The sequence below is a fragment of the Chlorocebus sabaeus genome, chromosome 16 (genome assembly GCF_047675955.1).
Source record: "Chlorocebus sabaeus isolate Y175 chromosome 16, mChlSab1.0.hap1, whole genome shotgun sequence".
NCBI lineage: Eukaryota > Metazoa > Chordata > Mammalia > Primates > Cercopithecidae > Chlorocebus > Chlorocebus sabaeus.
Window position 1 is genome coordinate 59,007,688 of NC_132919.1, and position 20,418 is coordinate 59,028,105.

Below are 20,418 nucleotides of genomic sequence, written 5' to 3' on the forward strand. Positions count from 1 at the left end.
AATGTCACAGGAAGTGGAGGCAAGATCTTATGTCTGAAAGGCCTTTAGAAGTCAGTTGAACACACATGGAAACTACAAATGCCCTTGAACAAAGCATCTGCAAGCGTGAATTTTCCTTCATTTTACCACACAGTTGCAGCAGCAAACATTTTAAAAAGGGGAGTCTTCTGTTCTAATTCAATGATCTGTGCAATGGCACATTATACTTTATTTCCCTCTACAAACATTTCCCTTCACTTTCAGGCTCCTTCACCAAAACAGAAGTCATTTTTACATCATTCTAAGTCAAAATAAAAGTCTTGAACAAGTAGTTGGGTCAGGGAGGCTCCAGAAACCATAAATAAGAATGGATACTCCTTTGGCTCCAGCAAAATGGTAGCCATCCTTTGAGAAATGCCATTTTTAAAGTCCTTTACAATGATTATAAATTCAATACATGCTTCTTACAAAAAGCTTAGGGTAACTCCATTTTTTTTTTTAGTGAAAGTAGCCAATCCTCAAAGTGTGGTGTATACCTTTTCCACATAATTCAGACCACTAAGATCTAGAACTATAATCTATAGTTGTGATTTTTTTTTTTTTGAAACAGAGTTTCGCTCCTGTTGCCCAGGCTGGAGTGCAATGGTGTGATCTCAGCTCACTGCAACCTCTGCCTCCTGGGTTCAGGCGATTCTCCTGCCTCAGCCTCCTGAGTAGCTGGGATTACAGGTGCCCGCAACCAGGCCCAGCTAACTTTTGTATTTTCAGTAGAGACGGAGTTTCATCATGTTGGCCAGGCTGGTCTAGAACTCCTGACCTCAGGTGATCTGCCCGCCTCGGCCTCCCAAAGTGCTGGGGTTACAGGTGTGAGCCACTGTGCCGGACTCATAGTTGTGATTTTTTTCTGTAGTTTTTAATTGGCAGCAGGGAGTACGCAGGGGAAGGGTTCACGGGTTCCTCTGAAAATCTGAAGGAAAGTTATAGATTCTCTCCCCAGATAAAGGAATAGAAGCACACACACACATACAATGTTGCATTGGAAAATGCTGGCTTGGTGAACTCAACCAGCTAATGCCACCCCTAGCAGGCTTCTTTCTCCATTTTAATTTTGCTTCCCTCATTGTTAGACCTGCTCTAGGAACTCCAGGCTGATTTCTAAGTCACTTTCATGAGATAGTGTGGTCTACACCAGCTGGAACTCCCCCTCCCTCATACTTTTCGGTTAGAGTCAGGTTTTCAAAGACATTGGTGGGGTTCACCTCAATCATAGGCTCCTTCGGGCAATGTTCTGTGTTCCTTTCTCAAAACACTGTCAGATTTGTAAAGCACAACCATGCCTTTGTGAAACTGGGCTGCCTATTTTTATCCACCTTCCCTCTCACCCCATTTCCTGAAATATGTTGTTGTTATTTCTCTGATTAGTGTTCTAGTCATGCAGAGAGACCCAAGGCTCATGGATAAAGACCAATCACAGCTTTGAAAGACACTCAAGTCCTCCAATATGGAAATGGTTACACTTTACAAGGAACATGAGCAGAATAAAATCTCTTTAGGGAAACAGTTTCATGACAGCCAAATGCTGAAACTCAGAAGAGACACAAAATTAATCCTTGGCTGACAAATGATCACTACCCTCGACAATGTCCTTTTTTTCTTGACTCTTAATTAAGCACTGGAGGTGGTGAGTCTAATTAGAGAGAAAGACATCCAGAGCTGCCCATGCATCAGCGTGTACAGTTTGTGCACTGTATGAATACACAGCAGAGGAGGCCAATGGGGCTAAAATTCAGCCCTAAGCCCAGAGCACCTGCTGAGTCTGCCCAGAAGGGGCAACTTTTTCTAATTCATCTGAGGAAAGGAGAGCTTTTTTCCTAATTCTCACAAGAAACCAGAGTTGTAAGAATTTGGGTTCCTGCAATCATTTTTAAATTTATTTTATTTTTTGTTTTTTTACAGACAAAGGCTCGCTCTGCCGCCCAGGCTGAAGTGTGGTTGGCCCTGTAGACAGCTATGATTCTCTAGTTAACCTATTTGGATTGAATCAATTAAATTGTCCTTATAATCCAATGTCCCAGTATGGTTTATAGCCCATGTCATAAGCCAGTAGTTCTTAAAATTTAGCCAAGCAACAAAACCATCTGGAGGGCTTGTTAAAACAATTGCTGGGCTAGACCCTCAGAGTTTCCAAGTCAGTACGTTTGGGGTGGGGCCGAGAATATATATTTCTAACAAATACCCAAGAGATGCTGACGTTGCAGGTCCAGGGACCTTACTTTGAGAACCAGTGCTAGAAGCTATAGCTATAGGCGAGGATTTATTTTGGACCTTTTCCATGTTTACTCATGAGAGCCTCACTGAGCCTGTCCAGATCAAATAAAAATAAGTCATTCAGGTACCCCAAAATGGAGTGGAAGGGTAATGCTAGTGGGCGCTAAGCCTGGGTACCAGTGGCACACATGGTCCACAGTTCCCAGAATTACTGTGCATACGGGACTGAGAAGGCACTCTGTGCACAGGAGGCATTTCCATTCATTTGATTCACCACGTGTCTGCATCTGTGTGATGAAGGAGCCACTGTTTTCCTGGTCAGTAGCTCAGCTGTGGGTACTGATGGTTGCAGTAGCTTACATGAAATTAACGGTGTAGTTCTCAGACCATTGCTGAGTGAAAAGACTGCTTGTTTTGGTTGGAGCTATGTCAGTGTATGCAAGGGGAGACCCACCCTGGGGAGTGCAAGGCGTTCTGATGATCCACATTCACTAAAGCCCACACTGTTGTTTTATGCTCAGATAAGGAAAAGGCTTTTTGCACAATAGACTCCTTAGTTGTTAACTGCTTCCACTTCATTCATCCTAAGTAAGTGCGTGCTCTTTTTTGAAGGTATCCAGATTCAGGGAAATCTCCTGTTTCCTTTGGTACATTATTCTAGCCTTGGGCTCCTGTTATAATCCCAGAATTCTTTTTTTTTTTTTTAAGAGATGAGGTCTTGCTCGGTCACCCAGGTTAGAGTGCAGTGGTGCGATCATAGCTCACTGCAGCCTCCAGCTCCTGGGCTTACCAAGTGATCCTTTCACCTTGGTCTCCTGAGTAGCTAAGACTACGGACATGTACCACTGTGCCTGGCTAATTTTATTTTATTTTTTTATTTTGTAGAGATCATGTCTTGCTATGTTGCCCATGTGGTCTCGAATTCCTGGGCTCAAGTGATCCTCTATCCCACGCCTCCCAAAGTGCTGGGATTACAGGTGTGAGCTACTGTGCCTGGCAGGATGGTTTTTTTTTTTTTCAATTTTTATTAGAAGTCCCTAAGTCTCGGCTGGGTGCAGTGGCTCACGCCTGTAATCTCAGCACTTTGGGAGGCTGAGGTGGGTGGATCACGAGGTCAGGAGTTCGAGACCAACCTGGCCAACATAGTGAAACCCTGTCTCCAATAAAAATGCAAAAAAATTAGCAGGGCATGGTGGTGGGAGCCTGTAATCCCAGATACTTGGGAGGCCGAGGCAAGAAAAATTGCTTGAACCTGGGAGGCAGAGGTTGCAGTAAGCCGAGATCGCTCCACTGCTGTATTCCAGCCCTTATGACAGTGCGAGACTCTGTCTCAAAAAAAAAAAAAAAAGGAAGTCCCTAAGTCTAAGTCTCTTCCTTGCCCTAGACTCAGCTGAGATGGAAGAGTCAGGGCGCATCTCCCATCCCCTTCCTGGCCTTTCATTTACTAGATACCCACCCACGTTGGGTTTTCTTCCTATATCCTGCCTGTAATCAAACCCTCTTTATTATTCTGTCCTCTTGATCAGAATCCGGCTATTCTTTTAGCTGAAAAATCTTCTTTGGCACTCTGGCAGAGAGAAACCTATCCAAGTGCCCTGTCTGTTGGTTTTCAAAGTGGCAGATTTTTGGCCCTTCAGGTACCTCTCTTTTTGCCAAACCTCTAATCAGTTTGCACCTATGATTCTTTAAATATCCTTTTGATATTTCCTTGGTGTTGGTAGCGAGGAAACCGTGAGCTCTGAGGAGCACAAGTTGGGAGAGACCAGAAGTTCTTATCCTTTCTTGGGGTCTGTGCTCCCTCTGGGAATCGGAGAAAAGCTCCCCAGAAAAAAACAACCAGAAAGATTTATTTAAGGATCAGAGGAAGTAATCACAGGAGACTCTCCTGCCTGCCTCACAAAACACAACTAGAAATAGACAGGTCTCTGGGAGACATCATGACAATGTGGCAAGTCAGTGCTTTTGCGGCATGAGAGCGGCATTCTGTGGGTGTGTGATAAGACAGCGTTAAATGATCTGCATTTGGACAAACCCAGAAAGGTGCATTTGTGCTTCAGAAGGTGCAGATCTGGGAAAACTGCAAAAGGAGGTTAAAAAAAAAAAAGAAAAAGAAAAAGAAAAAAAAAAAAGAGAAGCCCGTAGCTTATAGAACCATGCCTTTTAAATGTGGCTCAGAAATCGCTAATAATACTAATAATGACTGTCTTTGCCCCTTCCGTCTAACGTGTCCTTTTACTTTGGTACCTTCTGCTCAGAAAAGGGAGGGAGTTGGTGAAACAGTGACAGAAAAGGACCAAAATGTAATCTAGGTTATACTCAGAACAAATTTAATGTGACTTAGGAAAAGGCCAAGGAGGAGGGCATTTCATTAGACAATCGACCTGAAAATCAGATCTAACCTAAGTCACTGATGGGGCGTGTTCCTTTCTATTTATAGCCAAGGACGGTAGCCATCTGATGACTGATTCTGGGAGTGCAGAAAATTCATATGGACAAAACAAGACTGCCGAGGACCTGGGAAGGATGGTCCATCCATCATGGGATGAAGCTAACCTTGTTTTCATTTGCTGGAAATGTGTAGAAATTGTTTAACTCTTCCCAGATCATGAACAAAAAAGCCAGAACAATAGTTTCAATTAGGATGAACGGGGCACCTATGCCTCTGTCTGCCCTTGAATTTTTGCAGAACCTGTCTATATTTGGTGAGGGGTGGTTTCAAATGTTTTCTGAATCAAAGGACTGCTTTTACTTGACAGGATGCTTCAGACAGCTTTGATCTTGAAGTTTAGGATAAATTAGGATGGGTTTGAAACCCATCTAACAGAAAATGATGGAGCCGTGCGTATCAACTATGTAAGCATCAAACATCCTGAGGTTCCTACTTAGTCAATAATTCCGTGGTTATTTTAGACCAAGCTTCTATAATTACATCTTCATTATGCTTGGCAGACAGTGCTATTTCCAACACAGGAAGCAACGGCCTTGCCTTTGTTGTTGTCCTTCTAGGTAGCGGTTGAAGCCAAATGGATAGAAAGCCCAAGACAACATGAAGTTGTTCTACAAGTTATTTTGGAGAAATTGACTTACCATACCACTCATCAACCCATGCAAAAGCCTGTCTATGTCCAATCAGCAGAATGTCTCGGACCACCTACAAAGTAAAAGAAGGAGATTGAAATAATAGCATCGTTGATGAAAACTATTTGGAAGGCAAGTTGTTAATAATTCTGGGAATCTTGGCGATTACAGAGTTCTTAATCCCTCTGTCTGTAGGTGATGACAATTACAGGCTGCCTATAGGTCGTATAGTGCTCACACACCTCCAGCCCTTCCCCATGGTGTACATATACTTGCAGTATATTCATCTCCTTGTCTTATTTGAGAGTAGGGCTGGGTGTGTGTACAAACTAATGACAAATACTTGACAGTCACACAGCAGTGATACAAATAAATCTCTAGGTTAATTACCTTGAAGTTTTTCTCTCCATCTAACTAAAACAGCATCTACTTTTCATCTGTGGGAGGATGTGTGTCTCACTGGTTGGTGCCAGGAGGTCATAAATGTTGGAAATCTAGAACACTTTTCTAGGCAGCAAGTCACTTTTTTTTTTTTTTTTTGGAGACAGAGTCGCTCTGTCACCAAGCTGGAGTGCAGTGGCACGATCTCGGCTCACAGCAACCTTCACCTCCAGGGTTCAAGCAATTCTCCTGCCTCGGCCTCATGAGTAGCTGGAACTACAGGCACATGACACCATGCCTGGCTAATTTTTGTATTTTTAGTAGAGATGGGGTTTCACCATGTTTGCCAGGATAGTCTCGATCTCTTGACCTCGTGATATGCCCACCTCAAACTCCCAAAGTGCTGGGATCACAGTTGTTAGCCACCACACCTGGCTGACAGTAAGTCACTTCTAAGCAAACAGCACTTAACATTCCCTCTTTTCTGATGACATACCCTAAGAAGTGAACAGCACTTAATATTCTCTCTTTTCTGATGACATATCCTAAATATTGATTCTTTTTTTTTGTTTTTTTTTTTGAGACAGAGTCTTGCTCTGTCCCCCAGACTGAAGTGCAGTGGTGCAATCTCAACTCACTGTAACCTCTGCCTCTTGTGGTTAAGTGATTCTTGTGCCTTAGCCTCCTGAGTAGTTGGGACTACAGGTGCATGCCACCATGCCTGGCTAATTTTTGTATTTTTATTACGGACAGGGTTTCGCCATGTTGTCCAGGCTGGTCTCAAACTCCTGGCCTCAAGCAATTCACCTGCTTTGGCCTTCCAAAGTGCTGGGATTACAGGTGTGAGCCACCTCACCCAGCCTGATTCATTTTTTTAATTGTATATTTTAAAATAACTTAGAGTGTAATTGGATTGTTTGTAACACAAAGGATAAATGCTGGAGGGGATGGATACCCCATTCTTCACATTGCGCTTATTTCACATTACAGGCCTTATGAAAACATCTCATATACCCCCTAAATCTTTACACCTACTATGTACCCACAAAAATTATTTAAAAAATAAATATTGATTCAGTTTTTCTTTTTATCTTTTTTTTTTTTTTTTGAGATGGAGTCTTGCTCTGTCCCCAGGCTGGAGTCCAGTGGTGCGATCTCAGCTCACTGCAACCTCCGCCTCCCTGGTTCAAGTGATTCTCCTGCCTTACCCTCCTGAGTAGCTGGGATTAACAGGTGCCTGCCACCATGCCCGGCTAATTTTTGTATTTTTTTAGTAGAGACAGTGTTTCACCATGTTCGTCAGGCTGGTCTCAAACTCCTGATCTTGTGACCCGCCTGCCTCGGCCTCCCAAAGTGCTGGGATTACAGGCATGAGCCACCGCGCCCGGCCTCAATTTTTAAACCAACATAAATGAAGGTGTAAGATACAATATAAATAAATATCCTTTTAGGTTTGACTTTCAAGTAATAGAAGGAGGGAAAAAAGGCGGTTTATTTTAACTATCATTGAAAGGATGAAAAAAGAGACCTGAACTAGAATAGAACATAATGGGAATGATAAGCTTGACTGGACACAAAAGGGATGAAATTGTTACTTATGGTGACACATAATGGCAATAGAAGGCTAAGGAAAATAGTATATACCATTTGTGTGTGTGCGTGTGTGTGTGTGTGTGTGTGAATACTGTTCATGTGTTTTTATTTCATGGTATTCTTTTCCATCCTAGGTAAATATGTCTTTTTACATTTCTTGGATACTCACAGTCTCCCTCCAACATTCCTTTCTTCCTGCCAAACAAATCCAGTGATTGTCAAAAACCTCTCGTGGAAGGTTCAAGCATGTTTCAATAAATGAAGGATTTTAATTCGGTGAATTTGCAGAAACAAGGAAAGCATTTATAATGAAGTGTTTATGACTCCAGGCCTCTGGATATCTAGTGAGGCTTTTATGACTTGAAAGTAGGAAACACATAATGAATACAAGAAACAACACGCAGCTATACACACTTGAGTGCTGAGTGTCTCAAATTCATGGAAATCAAAAGAACAGCATCGAGGCATCAGTAAATGTACCCTATTACACGAAGCACAACACAGCTGTCGGCTGGAAACAAGAATTCAATAATGTGCTAATGGCTCGCTTTCGAACATTTTTTTCCCCTTAATTGTGAATAGATTCTTAAAAAAACAAAGGTGTTCAGAGAAAGGCATCCCTGGCACCTTCAACCCATGCAAATGCTAGCCTCAGATACCCATTAGCGACTCACATGCCAGAGCAGGTGTGTTTCTGAGTGTCAATAACACTTCATTATATTTGGAAAGGGCAAGGCATAAATCTTACAGGTATTTTCAAGAAACAGATTCTTAAAACTAGCTTGAGTCAGCTGTGAGAAAAGAAACACAGTGGACCCTGGGGCAATCTAAATATGGCCTTCTAAATTATTATTATTATTATCATTATTATTATTATTTTTTGGAGACAGAGTCTTGCTCTGTCACCCAGGCTGTAGTGCAGTGGTATGACCTAGGCTCACTGCAGCCTCTGCTTCCTGGGTTCAAGTGATTCTCCTGCCTCGGTCTCCCGAGTAGCTGGGACTACAGGCATCCATCACCACGCCCAGCTAATTTTTGCATTTTTAGTAGAGATGGGATTTCACCATGTTGGCCAGACTGGTCTCGAACTTCTGACCTCAAGTGATCCGCCAGCCTTGGCCTCTCAAAGTGCTGGGATTACAGGTGTGAACTGTGCCCAGCTTTATTTTTATTTTGTATTATTCTCTTTTTAACTGACAACTCTGGCTTTGATAAATGTGCTTTGTGAGTGGAAATAAAACACACTATGAAGTTGGGCATGGTGGCTCACGACAGTAAACCCAGTACTTTGGGAGGCCAAGGCGGGCAAATCACTTGAGGTTAGGAGTTTGAGACCAGCCTGGCTAACACAGTGAAACCCCGTCTCTACTAATAATACAAAAATTAGCCGGGTGTGGTGGCACGCACCTGTGCCTTAGCTACTCAGGAGGCTCAGGCACAAGAATTGCTCAAATCTGGGAGGCGGAAGTTGCAGTGAGCCGAGATCATGTCACTGCACTCCAGCCTGGGCAACAGATTGAGACTCCATCTCAAAAAAACAAAACAAAACAAAAAAACACTATGATAGTGGCCCTAGAAGGAGGAGGTCTTTTTACCTTAAAAAGCCACACACAAAAAGGGATGCTGTGGGAAACCAAGGAAGATACTGTCTTACATAGACACAGAGCTGAGGCTGGAAAACATGTACTTTGGGAGCTGCAATTGCTTTCCTGTGTGATAACCAGGACACAGGAGGAAAACAGGAGATCCTGGAGCTTGATTTCTATGTTTCACATTTCATTCTGGCTCCTGGCTGGCTGGCTGGGTTCTGGAGCACGGGAGAGGGGCGGCATGCTTCTCTGTTCAAGAAAACACCCAGGGCTCTCATGTTTGTGCCAGAGTCCGCCATTTACCATGAGCCTGAGTTATGAGGGCTCAAGAGACTGGCAGTCTAGTTCTTGGACCTAAATTCCAGAACTAAACTTTTTATTGTTAACTGGACCCCAATCTCAATAGACAAATCCATCTAAGTAATGAAAAGCTGAGTGCATTAAGGTTAAATTCCAGTGACTCCAAAATAATTTGGAAAGCTACTCTTTATCAGTTTTTAAGTGGAAAAATAAACAGATAACCAGCCTATCTGGAATGTAGAGACAATTTGAGTAGTATTTATTCTTATGAAAATGAGAGCAGCTACAAAGGGCAATGCTCAACATTGCATTTCCCATTTTTTTCTCCCATGAGGGACAGAGTCATGTTAGAAACCCTGAGAAAATGTGGATCATCACCAAGTGGGATTCTGCTACAAAATGAACATGCTGGCCAGGCGCGGTGGCTCACGCCTGTAATCCCAGCACTTTGGGAGGCCGAGGCGGGCAGATCACGAGGTCAAGAGATTGAGAGCATGCCAGCCAATGTGGTGAAACTCTGTCTCTGCTAAAAATACGAAAATTATCTGGGCATGGTGGCATGCGCACCTGTAGTCCCAGCTACTCGGGAGGCTGAGGCAGGGGAATCGCTTGAACCCGGGAGGCATAGGTTGCAGTGAGCTGAGATCGTGCCACTGCACTCCAGCCTGGTGACAGAGTGAGACTCTGTCTCAAAACAACAACAGCAACAACAACAACAAAAAAACCCAAAATGAACATGCTTAGCCAAAGTAGGTATACAATTGAAATCCGCATCCTGAGGCTGTTAACAATTCTTTGGTAACAGAATTATTATTATTATTTCCTTTTTTTTTTTTTTTGAAATGGAGTCTTGCCCTGCCGCCCAGGCTGGAGTGCAGTAGCACAATTTCAGCTCACTGCAACCTCTGCCTCCTGGGTTCAAGTAATTCTCCTGCCTCAGCCTCCTGAGTAGCTGGGATTACTAGCACGTGCCATTACACCTGGCTAATTTTTTTGTATTTTTAGTAGAGACAGGGTTTCACCAGGTTGGCCAGGCTGGTCTCAAACTCCTGACCTCAAGTGATCCACCTGCCTCAGCCTCCCAAAGGGCTGGTATTACAGGCATGAGCCAACGCACCTGGCCACTTTGGTAACAGAATTATTAAAGGAACAGAAATGCTGGGGTATACTGTCTAATGGGACTACTGGGGTTTCTTGTTCTATCTCTGGGCATCTTCCGCTTTAGGTGCCTACATTTGCAGATCTTTTGGGTGGCAATTAACCTTAGGGGTTGTGCTCACAGATAAGCCCTTTGGCTGTTTCCCACGTGCCTCTGTCTGAGAGTAGATGAGCCCAATACCAAAGTGAGAAATGTATTTCCCAAATACACCTGCCTAACAGACACGGAGGTCACAGAATGAGAGACGAAGTGTAAAACATCTATTACTGGAAGAAAATTGAACCCATGCAATAAAATGCATTTTCATCCAAAAAGTGTTTTTCATTTTTTTATTTTTTATTTTTTGAGACAGAGTTTCTCTCTTACCACCCAGGCTGGAGTGCAATGGTGTGATCTCGGTTCACTGCACTCTCTGCCTCCCGGATTCAAGCGATTCTCCTGCCTCAGCCTCCTGAGTAGCTGGGTTACAGGCACCCACCACCACGCCCAGCTAATGTTTTTGTATTTTTAGTAGAGACGGGGTTTCACCATGTTGGCCAGGCTGGTCTTGAACTCTTGGCCTCAAGGGATCCACCCATCTCGACCTCCCAAAGTGCTAGGATTACAGGTGTGGGCCACCCTGACTGGCCCAAAAAGTGTTTTTGAGATGCAGTGACCTGATGTTGGTGCAGTATTTGTGCACCTGCTGTGTATCATGTACTTTAACTTGGCAATATAGACAGTTACCTTTTCCATAGCCCAGGAACTGCTGCTGGGCCACTTACCTTGTGTACAAATTGTTCCACTCTGGTCTGAAGTCCCCAGACCTCAAACTTCACAGTCACCAGCTTGTAGGAGCACATGATGGGCTGATGATTGTCTCTCCAGCCTTCCCTCAACTGTCCCCGTCCTGTCTTCTCTGACTTGAAGTGCTTAGGATCCTCGAAAAAAAAAAAAAAATCAAAGAAATTTGATATATTAAAAGTTTGATGATCGATATTAAATGTCGGGAATAAGTATGAAATAACATAGAAACAGGGCTGGGTGCGGTGGCTCACGCCTGTAATCCCAGCACTTTGGGGGGCCGAGGCGGGCAGATCACCTGAGGTCGGGAGTTCAAGACCAGCCTGACCAACATAGAGAAACCACGTCTCTACTATAAATACAAAATTAGCTGGGTGTGGTGGTAATCCCACCTACTGCCTATAATCCCAGCTACTTGGGAGGCTGAGGCAGGAGAATTGCTTGAACCCGGGAGGCGGAGGTTGCGGTGAGCCAAGATCGCGCCATTGCACTCCAACCTGGGTAACAAGAGTGAAACTCCATCTCAAAAACAAACAAACAAACATAGAGACAGAAAGTAGATTAGTAGTTGACAAGGATTGAGGAAAGGAAGGGATGTAGCGTGATTATGAATGGATATAACATTTCCTCTTGGAGTGATGAAAATGTTCTGGTATTAGACCGTGGTGATAGTTACACAACCTTCTGAATATGCTAAAAACCACTGAATTGCACATTTATTTAAAAGGATGAATTATATTGTGTCTCAATTTTTTCTTTTCTTTTTTTTTTTTTTGAGATGGAGTCTCACTCTGTTGCTCGGGCTGGAGTGCAGTGGCGCGATCTCAGCTCACTGCAAGCTCCGCCTTCTGGGTTCACATCATTCTTCTGCCTCAGTCTCCCCGGGGACTACAGGTGCCCGCCACCATGCCAACTAATTTTTTGTATTTTTAGTAGAGACGGGGTTTCACTGTGTTAGCCAGGATAGTCTTGATCTCCTGACCTCGTGATCTGCCCACCTTGGCCTCCCAAAATGCTGGAATAACAGGCGTGAGCCACCGCACCTGGCCTCAATTTATTCTTTTATTTTTTTGTAGAGATGGGTCTCACTATATTGCCCAGGCTGGTCTCCAACTTCTCACCTCAAGTGATCCTCCCTTCTTGGCCGCCCAAAGTACTGGGATTACAGGTGTGAACCACCATACCTGGCCTCACCACAGCTTTAAATGCAGTAGACAAAAACCGCGAACAGTCCAAATGTCCATCAGCAAGAAACCAAACAGATAAATTGTGGTCTAGGTGCACAATGGAATACTAGACAGCAATGAAAAAGAACAAATGGCTGATGCATGCAAAAACATGTACAACTCTCACTGATGCTATGTTAAGCAAAAGTAGTCAAATGCAATAGCGTATACATTGTATGATTCAAACTGAAATTCAAGAACAAGCAAAACTTTATGCACGGTGATAGAAGTTAAATGAGCAGTAGTCTCTTTGATGGTTGGGGTTTGGTGCAAAGCGACATGAAGGAAACTTCTGGGATGATTATATGCTGATCTGGATGTAACGTGTACACATTCACTGAATTTTACACTTAAGATTTGTATTATACTTCAATTATAAGAATGAAAAACACTGTAATCCCAGCACTTTGGGAGGCCGAGACGGGTGGATCACGAGGTCAGGAGATCGAGACCATCCTGGCTAACAAGGTGAAACCCCGTCTCTACTAAAAAATACAAAAAACTAGCCGGGCGTGGTGGCGGCGCCTGTAGTCCCAGCTACTCGGGAGGCTGAGGCAGGAGAATGGCATGAACCCGGGAGGCGGAGCTTGCAGTGAGCTGAGATCCAGCCACTGCACTCCAGCCTGGACGACAGAGCGAGACTCCGTCTCAAAAAAAAAAAAAAAAAAAAAAAGAATGAAAAACAGGTAAAAGGGTTTTTGGTTGTTTCTGTTTTTGAGATGGAGTCTTGCTCTGTCACTCAGGCTGGAGGGCAGTGGCTTGATCTTGGCTCACCCCAACCTCTGCCTCCCGGGTTCAAGTGATTCTCCTGCCTCAGCCTCCTAAGTAGCTGGGGTTACAGGCGTCTGCCAACACGCCCAGCTAATTTTTATATTTTTAGTAGAGACTGGGTTTTGCCATGTTGGCCCGGCTGGTAAACTTGGCAGTCAGGGGGTCCTGTGTAGAGAAGTAGATAGGATGAGACACAAAACCACATTGGCTGGGACAGCCCCAGCCCTTTGAATGCAGACCAGACTGTGTCTCAGGGGTGGGCTTGGGAGGTAAAAGCAGGCTGCTTCCAAATAAAGGCAGGTTTATTCCCTCATGTCTGGCTGTGGCTCTGCCAAGGCTATCTGGCACTGGCCTCTAAAGAGGGCTTTCAGGCTGCCCTTGACTTCCCTTACAGATCTGCCTCCTCTGGCAGGACCTTTTTGCTATGGTGACCACTTCCACAACTGTAGCTCCTCTAAAAAACACAGTGCACTCCCAGGGCCAACTTCCATGCCAGGCTGACGCCAGGCCTTCATCAAAGTAGAGGGTGAATGCTTGCCCGCCTGCCTCTTCTCAATCTCTCCATCCACCATTCCCCACTCTGCTGCCACAGCGGCCTCCCAGATGTAAACTCCCCTCCTCAAAATCTGTCCACGGCACCATGAGTGCAGCATAAAAGTAATATGCCCTGGCAGGAAGGAAGTACAAGGGCTTTTATGTTATTACTTATTTTTCTGGCATCTTTTCCAGACCAGCCTCCAAATGCCACACCTTTCTTGTGAGCATTAAGAAGCTCCCGCTGGCCACATTCTCCAAAGCCCCAGGAGTCTGGAACCTCCTAGATAGGCACTGGTCCCCCTTCCTGAAGTTCCTTCTCCCCCACCAACTCCTGCACTCTGACTGACTCTCCTTTCCTTGCTTCAAGACTTAAGTTAGGGGCTGGGTGCAGTGGCTCATGCCTTTAATCCCAACACTTTGTGAGGCCAAGGCAGGAGGATTGCTTGAGGCCAGAAGTTCAAGGCCAGGCTGGCCAACACAGTAAGACCCCAGCTGTATTAAAAAAAAGAAAGAAAGAAAGAAAGAAAAACACTTGGTCAGGCATGGTGGCTGAGGCCTGTAATCCTAGCACTTTGGGAGGCCAAGGTAGGTGGATCATTTGAGGTCAAGGGTTTGAGACCAGCCTGGGCAACCTAGTGAAAGCCTGTCTGTACTAAAAATACAAAAAAAATTAGCTGGGCATGGTGATGTACGCCTGTAATCCCAGCTACTAGGGAGGCTGAGGCAAGAGAAGCACTAGAATCCAGAAAACGGAGGTTGCAGTGAGCCGAGATTGTGCCACTGCACTCCAGCCTGGGCGACAGAGAGAGACTCTGTCTCAAAAAACAAAAACAAAAACAAAAAAAAATAAATAAATAAAAAATAAAATAAAAATAAAAACTTCATCCCCTCCAAGGACCCCTTCTCCTGGGTGGCTCAGAATGAGGGCTCCTCCTTTATGCTTCTGAAGCTTCCCCTGTCATGGGTCTGGCAGGTGAGTGCATCACAGATATTGAATACATGCTTGTTGAGTGAAAGCTTGAACCCTATTTGACGTATCACACACATGTGGCTGGGACATCGGAATCTTAACCAACATTTGGTAAATACCTAAGTGAAAGACTAGTTGAAATTCTATGTTCACAATAACAAGCATTGGAAAAGATAGGGAGAAACTAGCACTCTCCTACATTGTGACAGAAATATCAATAGTGTGGCGACTTCGAAAAACATTTCAGTAGCTCATCAAAAGATTAAACATAGGATTACCATTTAACCTAGCCATTTCACTCCCAGATATCTGCCCGAGAGATTTGAAAACACATATCCACACAAAAACATGTACATGGGCCGGATGCAGTGGCTCGTGCCTGTAATCCCAGCACTTTGGGAGGCCAAGGCGGGTGGATCACTTGAGTCCAGGAGTTTAAGCCTGGGCAACATGGCAAAACCCCTTCTCTACAAAAAATACAAAAATTAGCCAGGCGTGGTGGCATGTGCTTATAATCCCAGCTACTTGAGAGGCTAAGGTGGGAAGATCAGTTGAGCCCAGGAAATTGAGGCTGCGTTAAGTTGTAATTATGCCACTGCACTCTAGCCTCAGTGACAGAGTGAGACCCTGTCTCAAAAAATAAACAAAACTCCAAAAAACAAAACATGTATATGGATGTTCTAATTCATAATGGCCAAAAAAAAAAAAAAAATGGAAACAATACAAATTTCCTTGAACTGATGGATACACAATATGTGGTATGTCCATACAATGAAATATTATTCTGGCATAAAAATAAATGAAGTCTCTTTTTTTTCTTTTTTTCTTTTTTTGAGATGGAGTCTCACCCTGTCGCCCAGGCTGGAGTGCAGTGGCATGATCTTGGCCCACTGCAACCTCCGCCTTCTGGGTTCAAGCAATTCTCTTGCCTCAGCCTCCCGAGTAGGTGGGACCACAGGCATGCACCACCATGCCCGGCTAATTTTTTGTATTTTAGTAGAGATGGGGTTTCACCATGTTGGTCAGGCTGGTCTCGAACTCCCGACCTCAAGTGATCTGCCCACCTTGACCTCCCAAAGTGCTCGGATTACAGGCATGAGCCACCATGCCCGGCCATGAAGTCTTCTATTTTATTTATTTGTTTATTTATTTTTGAAACAGGAGTGCTTTATGGTCTGAGTGGAGTGTCTGGGAGGAGTGCCTCCCAGCTCTCGCCTGTGGGCTCACCTGAGCGGGAGTGGAGCTGAGGTCACTGTGGGAAGCACAACCCCACTCCCAGAAGAGGCCTCGCATGCTGCCTTCAGTCTCTCGCCAGCCTTGCCTAGCGTGGGGCCTGGGCCGCCCTTTAGGGTGGGTCTGCACACCCGTGCTCAGGGCTCCTGGCTGGAAGCAGAGCCATAGGCATGCGGCGGCCCTGGGTGAGCACAGAGGGCAAGCAGGTGCCGGGGCGGTGCACATCCCACAGCCAAGCGGTCCCTGCCCAGCCCCGGCCATGAGGTCTTCTTAAAAGAAGATATACAGGTCGCCGACAATCATGAAAAAATGCTTAGCATTACTAATCATCAGAGAAATGCAAATCAAAACCACAATTAAATACCATCTCACACCAGCCAGAATGGCTATCATTAAAAGGTCAAAATACAATAGATGTTGGTGAGGCCGTGGAGAAAACGGAATGCTTATACACTGTAGGTGGGAATGTAAATTAGTCCACGCTGTGGAAAGCCATCTGGAGACTTCTCAAAGAACTTAAAACAGAGTTACCCAGCAACTGCATTACTGAGGAACGGATACAGAATAGATGGTATATCCATTCAGTAAAATATTATTATGCCATAAGAAGAAATGAGGCCAGGCACAGTGTGGCTCATGCCTGTAATCCCAGCACTCTGGGAGGCCGAGGTGGGTGGATCACCTGAGGTCAGGAGTTCGAGACCAGCCTGACCAATATGGTGAAACCTCGTCTCTACTAAAAATACAAAAAATTAGCTGGGTGTGGTGGCATGTGCCTGTAGTCCCAGGTACTCGGGCAGGCTGAGGCAGGAGGATTGCTTGAATCCAGGAGGTGGAGGTTGCAGTAAGCCAAGATCAGGCCACTGCATTCCAGCATGGGCGACAGAGTAAGACTCCATCTCAAAAAAACAAAAAACAAAAAACAAAAAACAACAACAAGAAATGAAGACTTGATTCTAGAAGCTCGCTCAGTCTTTGGACCAAATTGAGAGCTAGCTGAAACAGGTCTGGGGTGGAAGCAGCTTTCCCTAAGAAACGGCCATGTCATTTACCATCACCGTGGCAACACTGGGAAGTTACTGCCCCTTTCCATGGCAATGACCTGACAACTTGGAAGTTACCACCCGCATCCTAGAAATTTCTGCATAAACTGCCCCTTAATTTGCATATAATTAAAAGTGGGTATAAAATGAGTGCAGAACTGCCTCTGTGCTGTTATTCTGGGCACACTGCTTGGGGTACAGACCAGCTCTGCAAGGAGCAGCACCTCTGCTGCTACTGCTTCAACTTTAAATGCCACCGGCTCACCCTTGAATTCTTTCCTGGGCAAAGCCAGGAACCTCCTGGGCTAAGCACCCATTTAGGGGCTTGTCTACATCAGATACACAACATATGTTATATCCTTACAATGAAATATTACCATGCCATAAGAAGAAATGAAGTCTTCTCAAAGACATACAGGTGGCCAACAAACATATGAAACAGAGCTACCATTCAACCCAGCAACCCCATTATTGGGTATATGCCCAAAGAAAATAAATCATTCTACCAAAAAGACACATGCACTCATATGTTCATCACTGTGCTATTCACAAAAGCAGACACGAAATGAATCTAGGTGCCCATGGAATACTACACAGACATAAAAAAGAATGAAATTGTGTCCATGGTGTACTATGCTCACTACAGGGTGACAGGACCCATACCCCCTACCTCAGCATTACATAATATTCCCATGTAACTAATCTGCACATGTACCCCCTGTATCTAAAAGTTGAAATTAAAAAAAAGAAGAAATGAAGTACTGATACATGCACCAACATAGATGAACTTCAGAAAACATGACACTAAATAAAAGAAGCCAACCACCAAAGGCCACGCTGTAGAATTCCATGGACAAGAAATGTCCAGAGGAGGCAAATCTATGGAGAAAGTAAGCAGATCAGTGGTTGCCTAAAGCTGGGGGAAGGGAATGGTATACGGAATGACTGCAAACAGGAACCAAGTTTCCTTTTGGGGTGATTAAAATGTTCTAAAATTAGATTAAAATGATGGCTCACAACTAGATAAGTATATGAAAAAGAAGTTGCATTATACACCACTTTCTTTCTTTCTTTTCTTTTCTTTTTCTGAGATGGAATTTCACTTTGTCACCCAGGCTGGAGTGCAGTGGCACAATCTCAGCTTAGTGCAACCTCTGCCTCCTGGGTTCAAGTGATTCTCCTGCCTCAGCCTCCCAAGTAGCTGGGATTACAGGCACCCACCACCACACCTGGCTAATTTTTATATTTTTAGTAGAGATGAGATTTCACCATGTTGGCCAGGCTAGTCTTGAACTCCCAACCTTAGGTGATCCACCTGCCTTGGCCTCCCAAAGTGCTGTGATTACAGGCATATGCTACTGCACCCGGCCAAATTGTATGCTTTCAATGGGTGAGTTTTATGGTATGAAATGACATATCATAAACATTTAAAAAATACAAAAGTACAATCTGAAAAATGCTATGTTGCTACCTCGGTGGGTTTTTCAGGGCATGCACTGGCTCTGGATTTGCTGATGGTCCTACCTAAAGTCATATTATTATTATTATTATTGTTATTTTGAGATGGAGTCTCGCTTTGTCACCTAGGCTGGAGTGCAGTGGTGTGATCTTGGCTCACTGCAACCTCCGCCTCCCAGGTTCAAGTGATTCTTCTGCCTCGGCCTCCCAAGTAACTGGACTACAGGCATGCACCACCACGCTGGCTAATTTTTGTATTTTTAGTAGAGACAGGATTTCACCGTGTTGGCCAGGCTGGTCTCGAACTCCTGACCTTGTGATCCACTCGCCTTGACCTACCAAAGTCCTGGGATTACAGGCGTGAGCCACCGCGGCTGGTCTAAAGTCATATTATCACAGTCATGACCCTGAGCATGTTTCCTGAGTGTGCTCCTTGGGAAGCAGGTACTGCATTGCCTTCCACCTTGACCACATTTCTTTGTCCTGGGTGTTTAGGAGGGGTGTAGTCTGTGTGTGGTCATAGAGCACTTCCCTCCACTCAGAACAGACTCAACCCTACACAGATGATCAGGGTTCTCTGTCCTGGGTGTTTAGAAGGGGTATAGTCTGTGTGTGGTCATAGAGCACTTCCCTCCACTCAGAACAGACTCAACTCTACACAGACGATCAGGGTTCCCTGAGCTTCCTTCAGGGTCTTTCCTTCTTTGTCTCTGTTGTAGGAAGACAGTGGGCCTGGGGGTAAGAGGAGAAAGGGACTCAAGTAAGACAAATATTTGATTAATAGGATATTAAGTCTGTTTTGCTAATGGAGTAGAACAATACTGACAAAAGAGATTCTGGGAAGGGGGACGGAAAAGAGAATGAATAATAAGTATCCGAAGGGAGTAAGTGTGTCTGTGAAGGGAGGGGCTGGTGACCTTGAGTGTGGGTGACATTTCTGAATCTTCTCTATTAATTTTGCCATGTTGTGTTTCCATTGCCTAAACCAACCCGGAAACCACCACCAAAATCATATGCATAGGCCTGGAAAGACTATGCTATTTAAGAATGTGATTCAGCCGGGTGTGGTGGCTCACACCTGTAATCCCAGCACTTTGGGAGGCCAGGAGTTCGAGACCAGCCTGGCCAACATAGTAAAACCCTGTCTCTACTAAAAATACAAAAAAAAAAAAAAAATTAGCTGGGCATGGTGGCGGGCGCCTGTAGTCCCACCTACTTGGTAGGCTGAGGGAGGAGAATTGCTTGAACCTGGGAGGCGGATGTTGCAGTAAGCCAAAGATCACGCCACTGCACTCCAGCCTGGGTGACTGAGCGAGACTCCAACTCAAAAAAAAAAAAAAAAAAAAAAAGAGAATGAGGCTGGGCGTGGTGGCTCACACCTCTAATCTTAGCACTTTGGGAGGCCAAGGTGAGTGGATTGCTTGAAGCCAGGAGTTTGAGACCAGCCTGGCCAACATGGTGAAACTCCATCTCTACTAAAACTACAAAAATTAGCCAGGTGTGGTGGCGTGTGCCTGGAATCCCAGCTACCCTGGAGGCTGAGGCAGGAGAATCGCTTGAACCCGAGAGGCAGAGGCTGCAGTGAGCTGAGATCATACCACTGCACTCCAGCCTGGGTGACAAAGTGAGTGAGACTCCATCAAAAAGAAAAATAAATAAAATAATAAAATAGAATATGTATCATACATGAAAAAGGCTAACACAAGGCCTCGCCCGTAGCACGTGCCCAATTGATGTTAGCCATTATTGCATTTCCCAAGGCAGTCAAAGGAGGCTTTAGGTAATGTATCCAATCCTATAGTCCAGGGCAGAGACGACATGCTTTTCCATAGCGTCCCAGAACTGCTGGGAAATTTGCTGCTTGAGACCATGGGACTAGTTCCTGCCTGCTCTGTGTTCCTATACCCTATAATGCCATTCAGAGTAAAAAGATAATAATAAAATAATAAAACAGGGCAGGAGGAAACTTTTGGAGGCGATGGATAGATTTATGGCATAGCAGCCAGGTGCAGTGCCTCACGCCTGTAATCCTAGCACTTTGGGAGGCCGA

General features: G+C 44.7%; 1 protein-coding gene across 1 annotated transcript in view; it reads right to left on the reverse strand.

Annotated features, from left to right (window-relative positions):
* PITPNC1 (phosphatidylinositol transfer protein cytoplasmic 1) overlaps positions 1 to 20,418 on the reverse strand; it is a 318,864-nt gene that overhangs the window by 16,068 nt on the left and 282,378 nt on the right. The window contains exons 7-8 of the mRNA XM_073005099.1: positions 11,112 to 11,267; positions 5,335 to 5,398 (exon numbers count right to left, since the gene is read on the reverse strand). Coding sequence (XP_072861200.1) covers positions 5,335 to 5,398; positions 11,112 to 11,267 — 220 coding nt within the window. The remainder of the gene's footprint in view (positions 1 to 5,334; positions 5,399 to 11,111; positions 11,268 to 20,418) is intronic.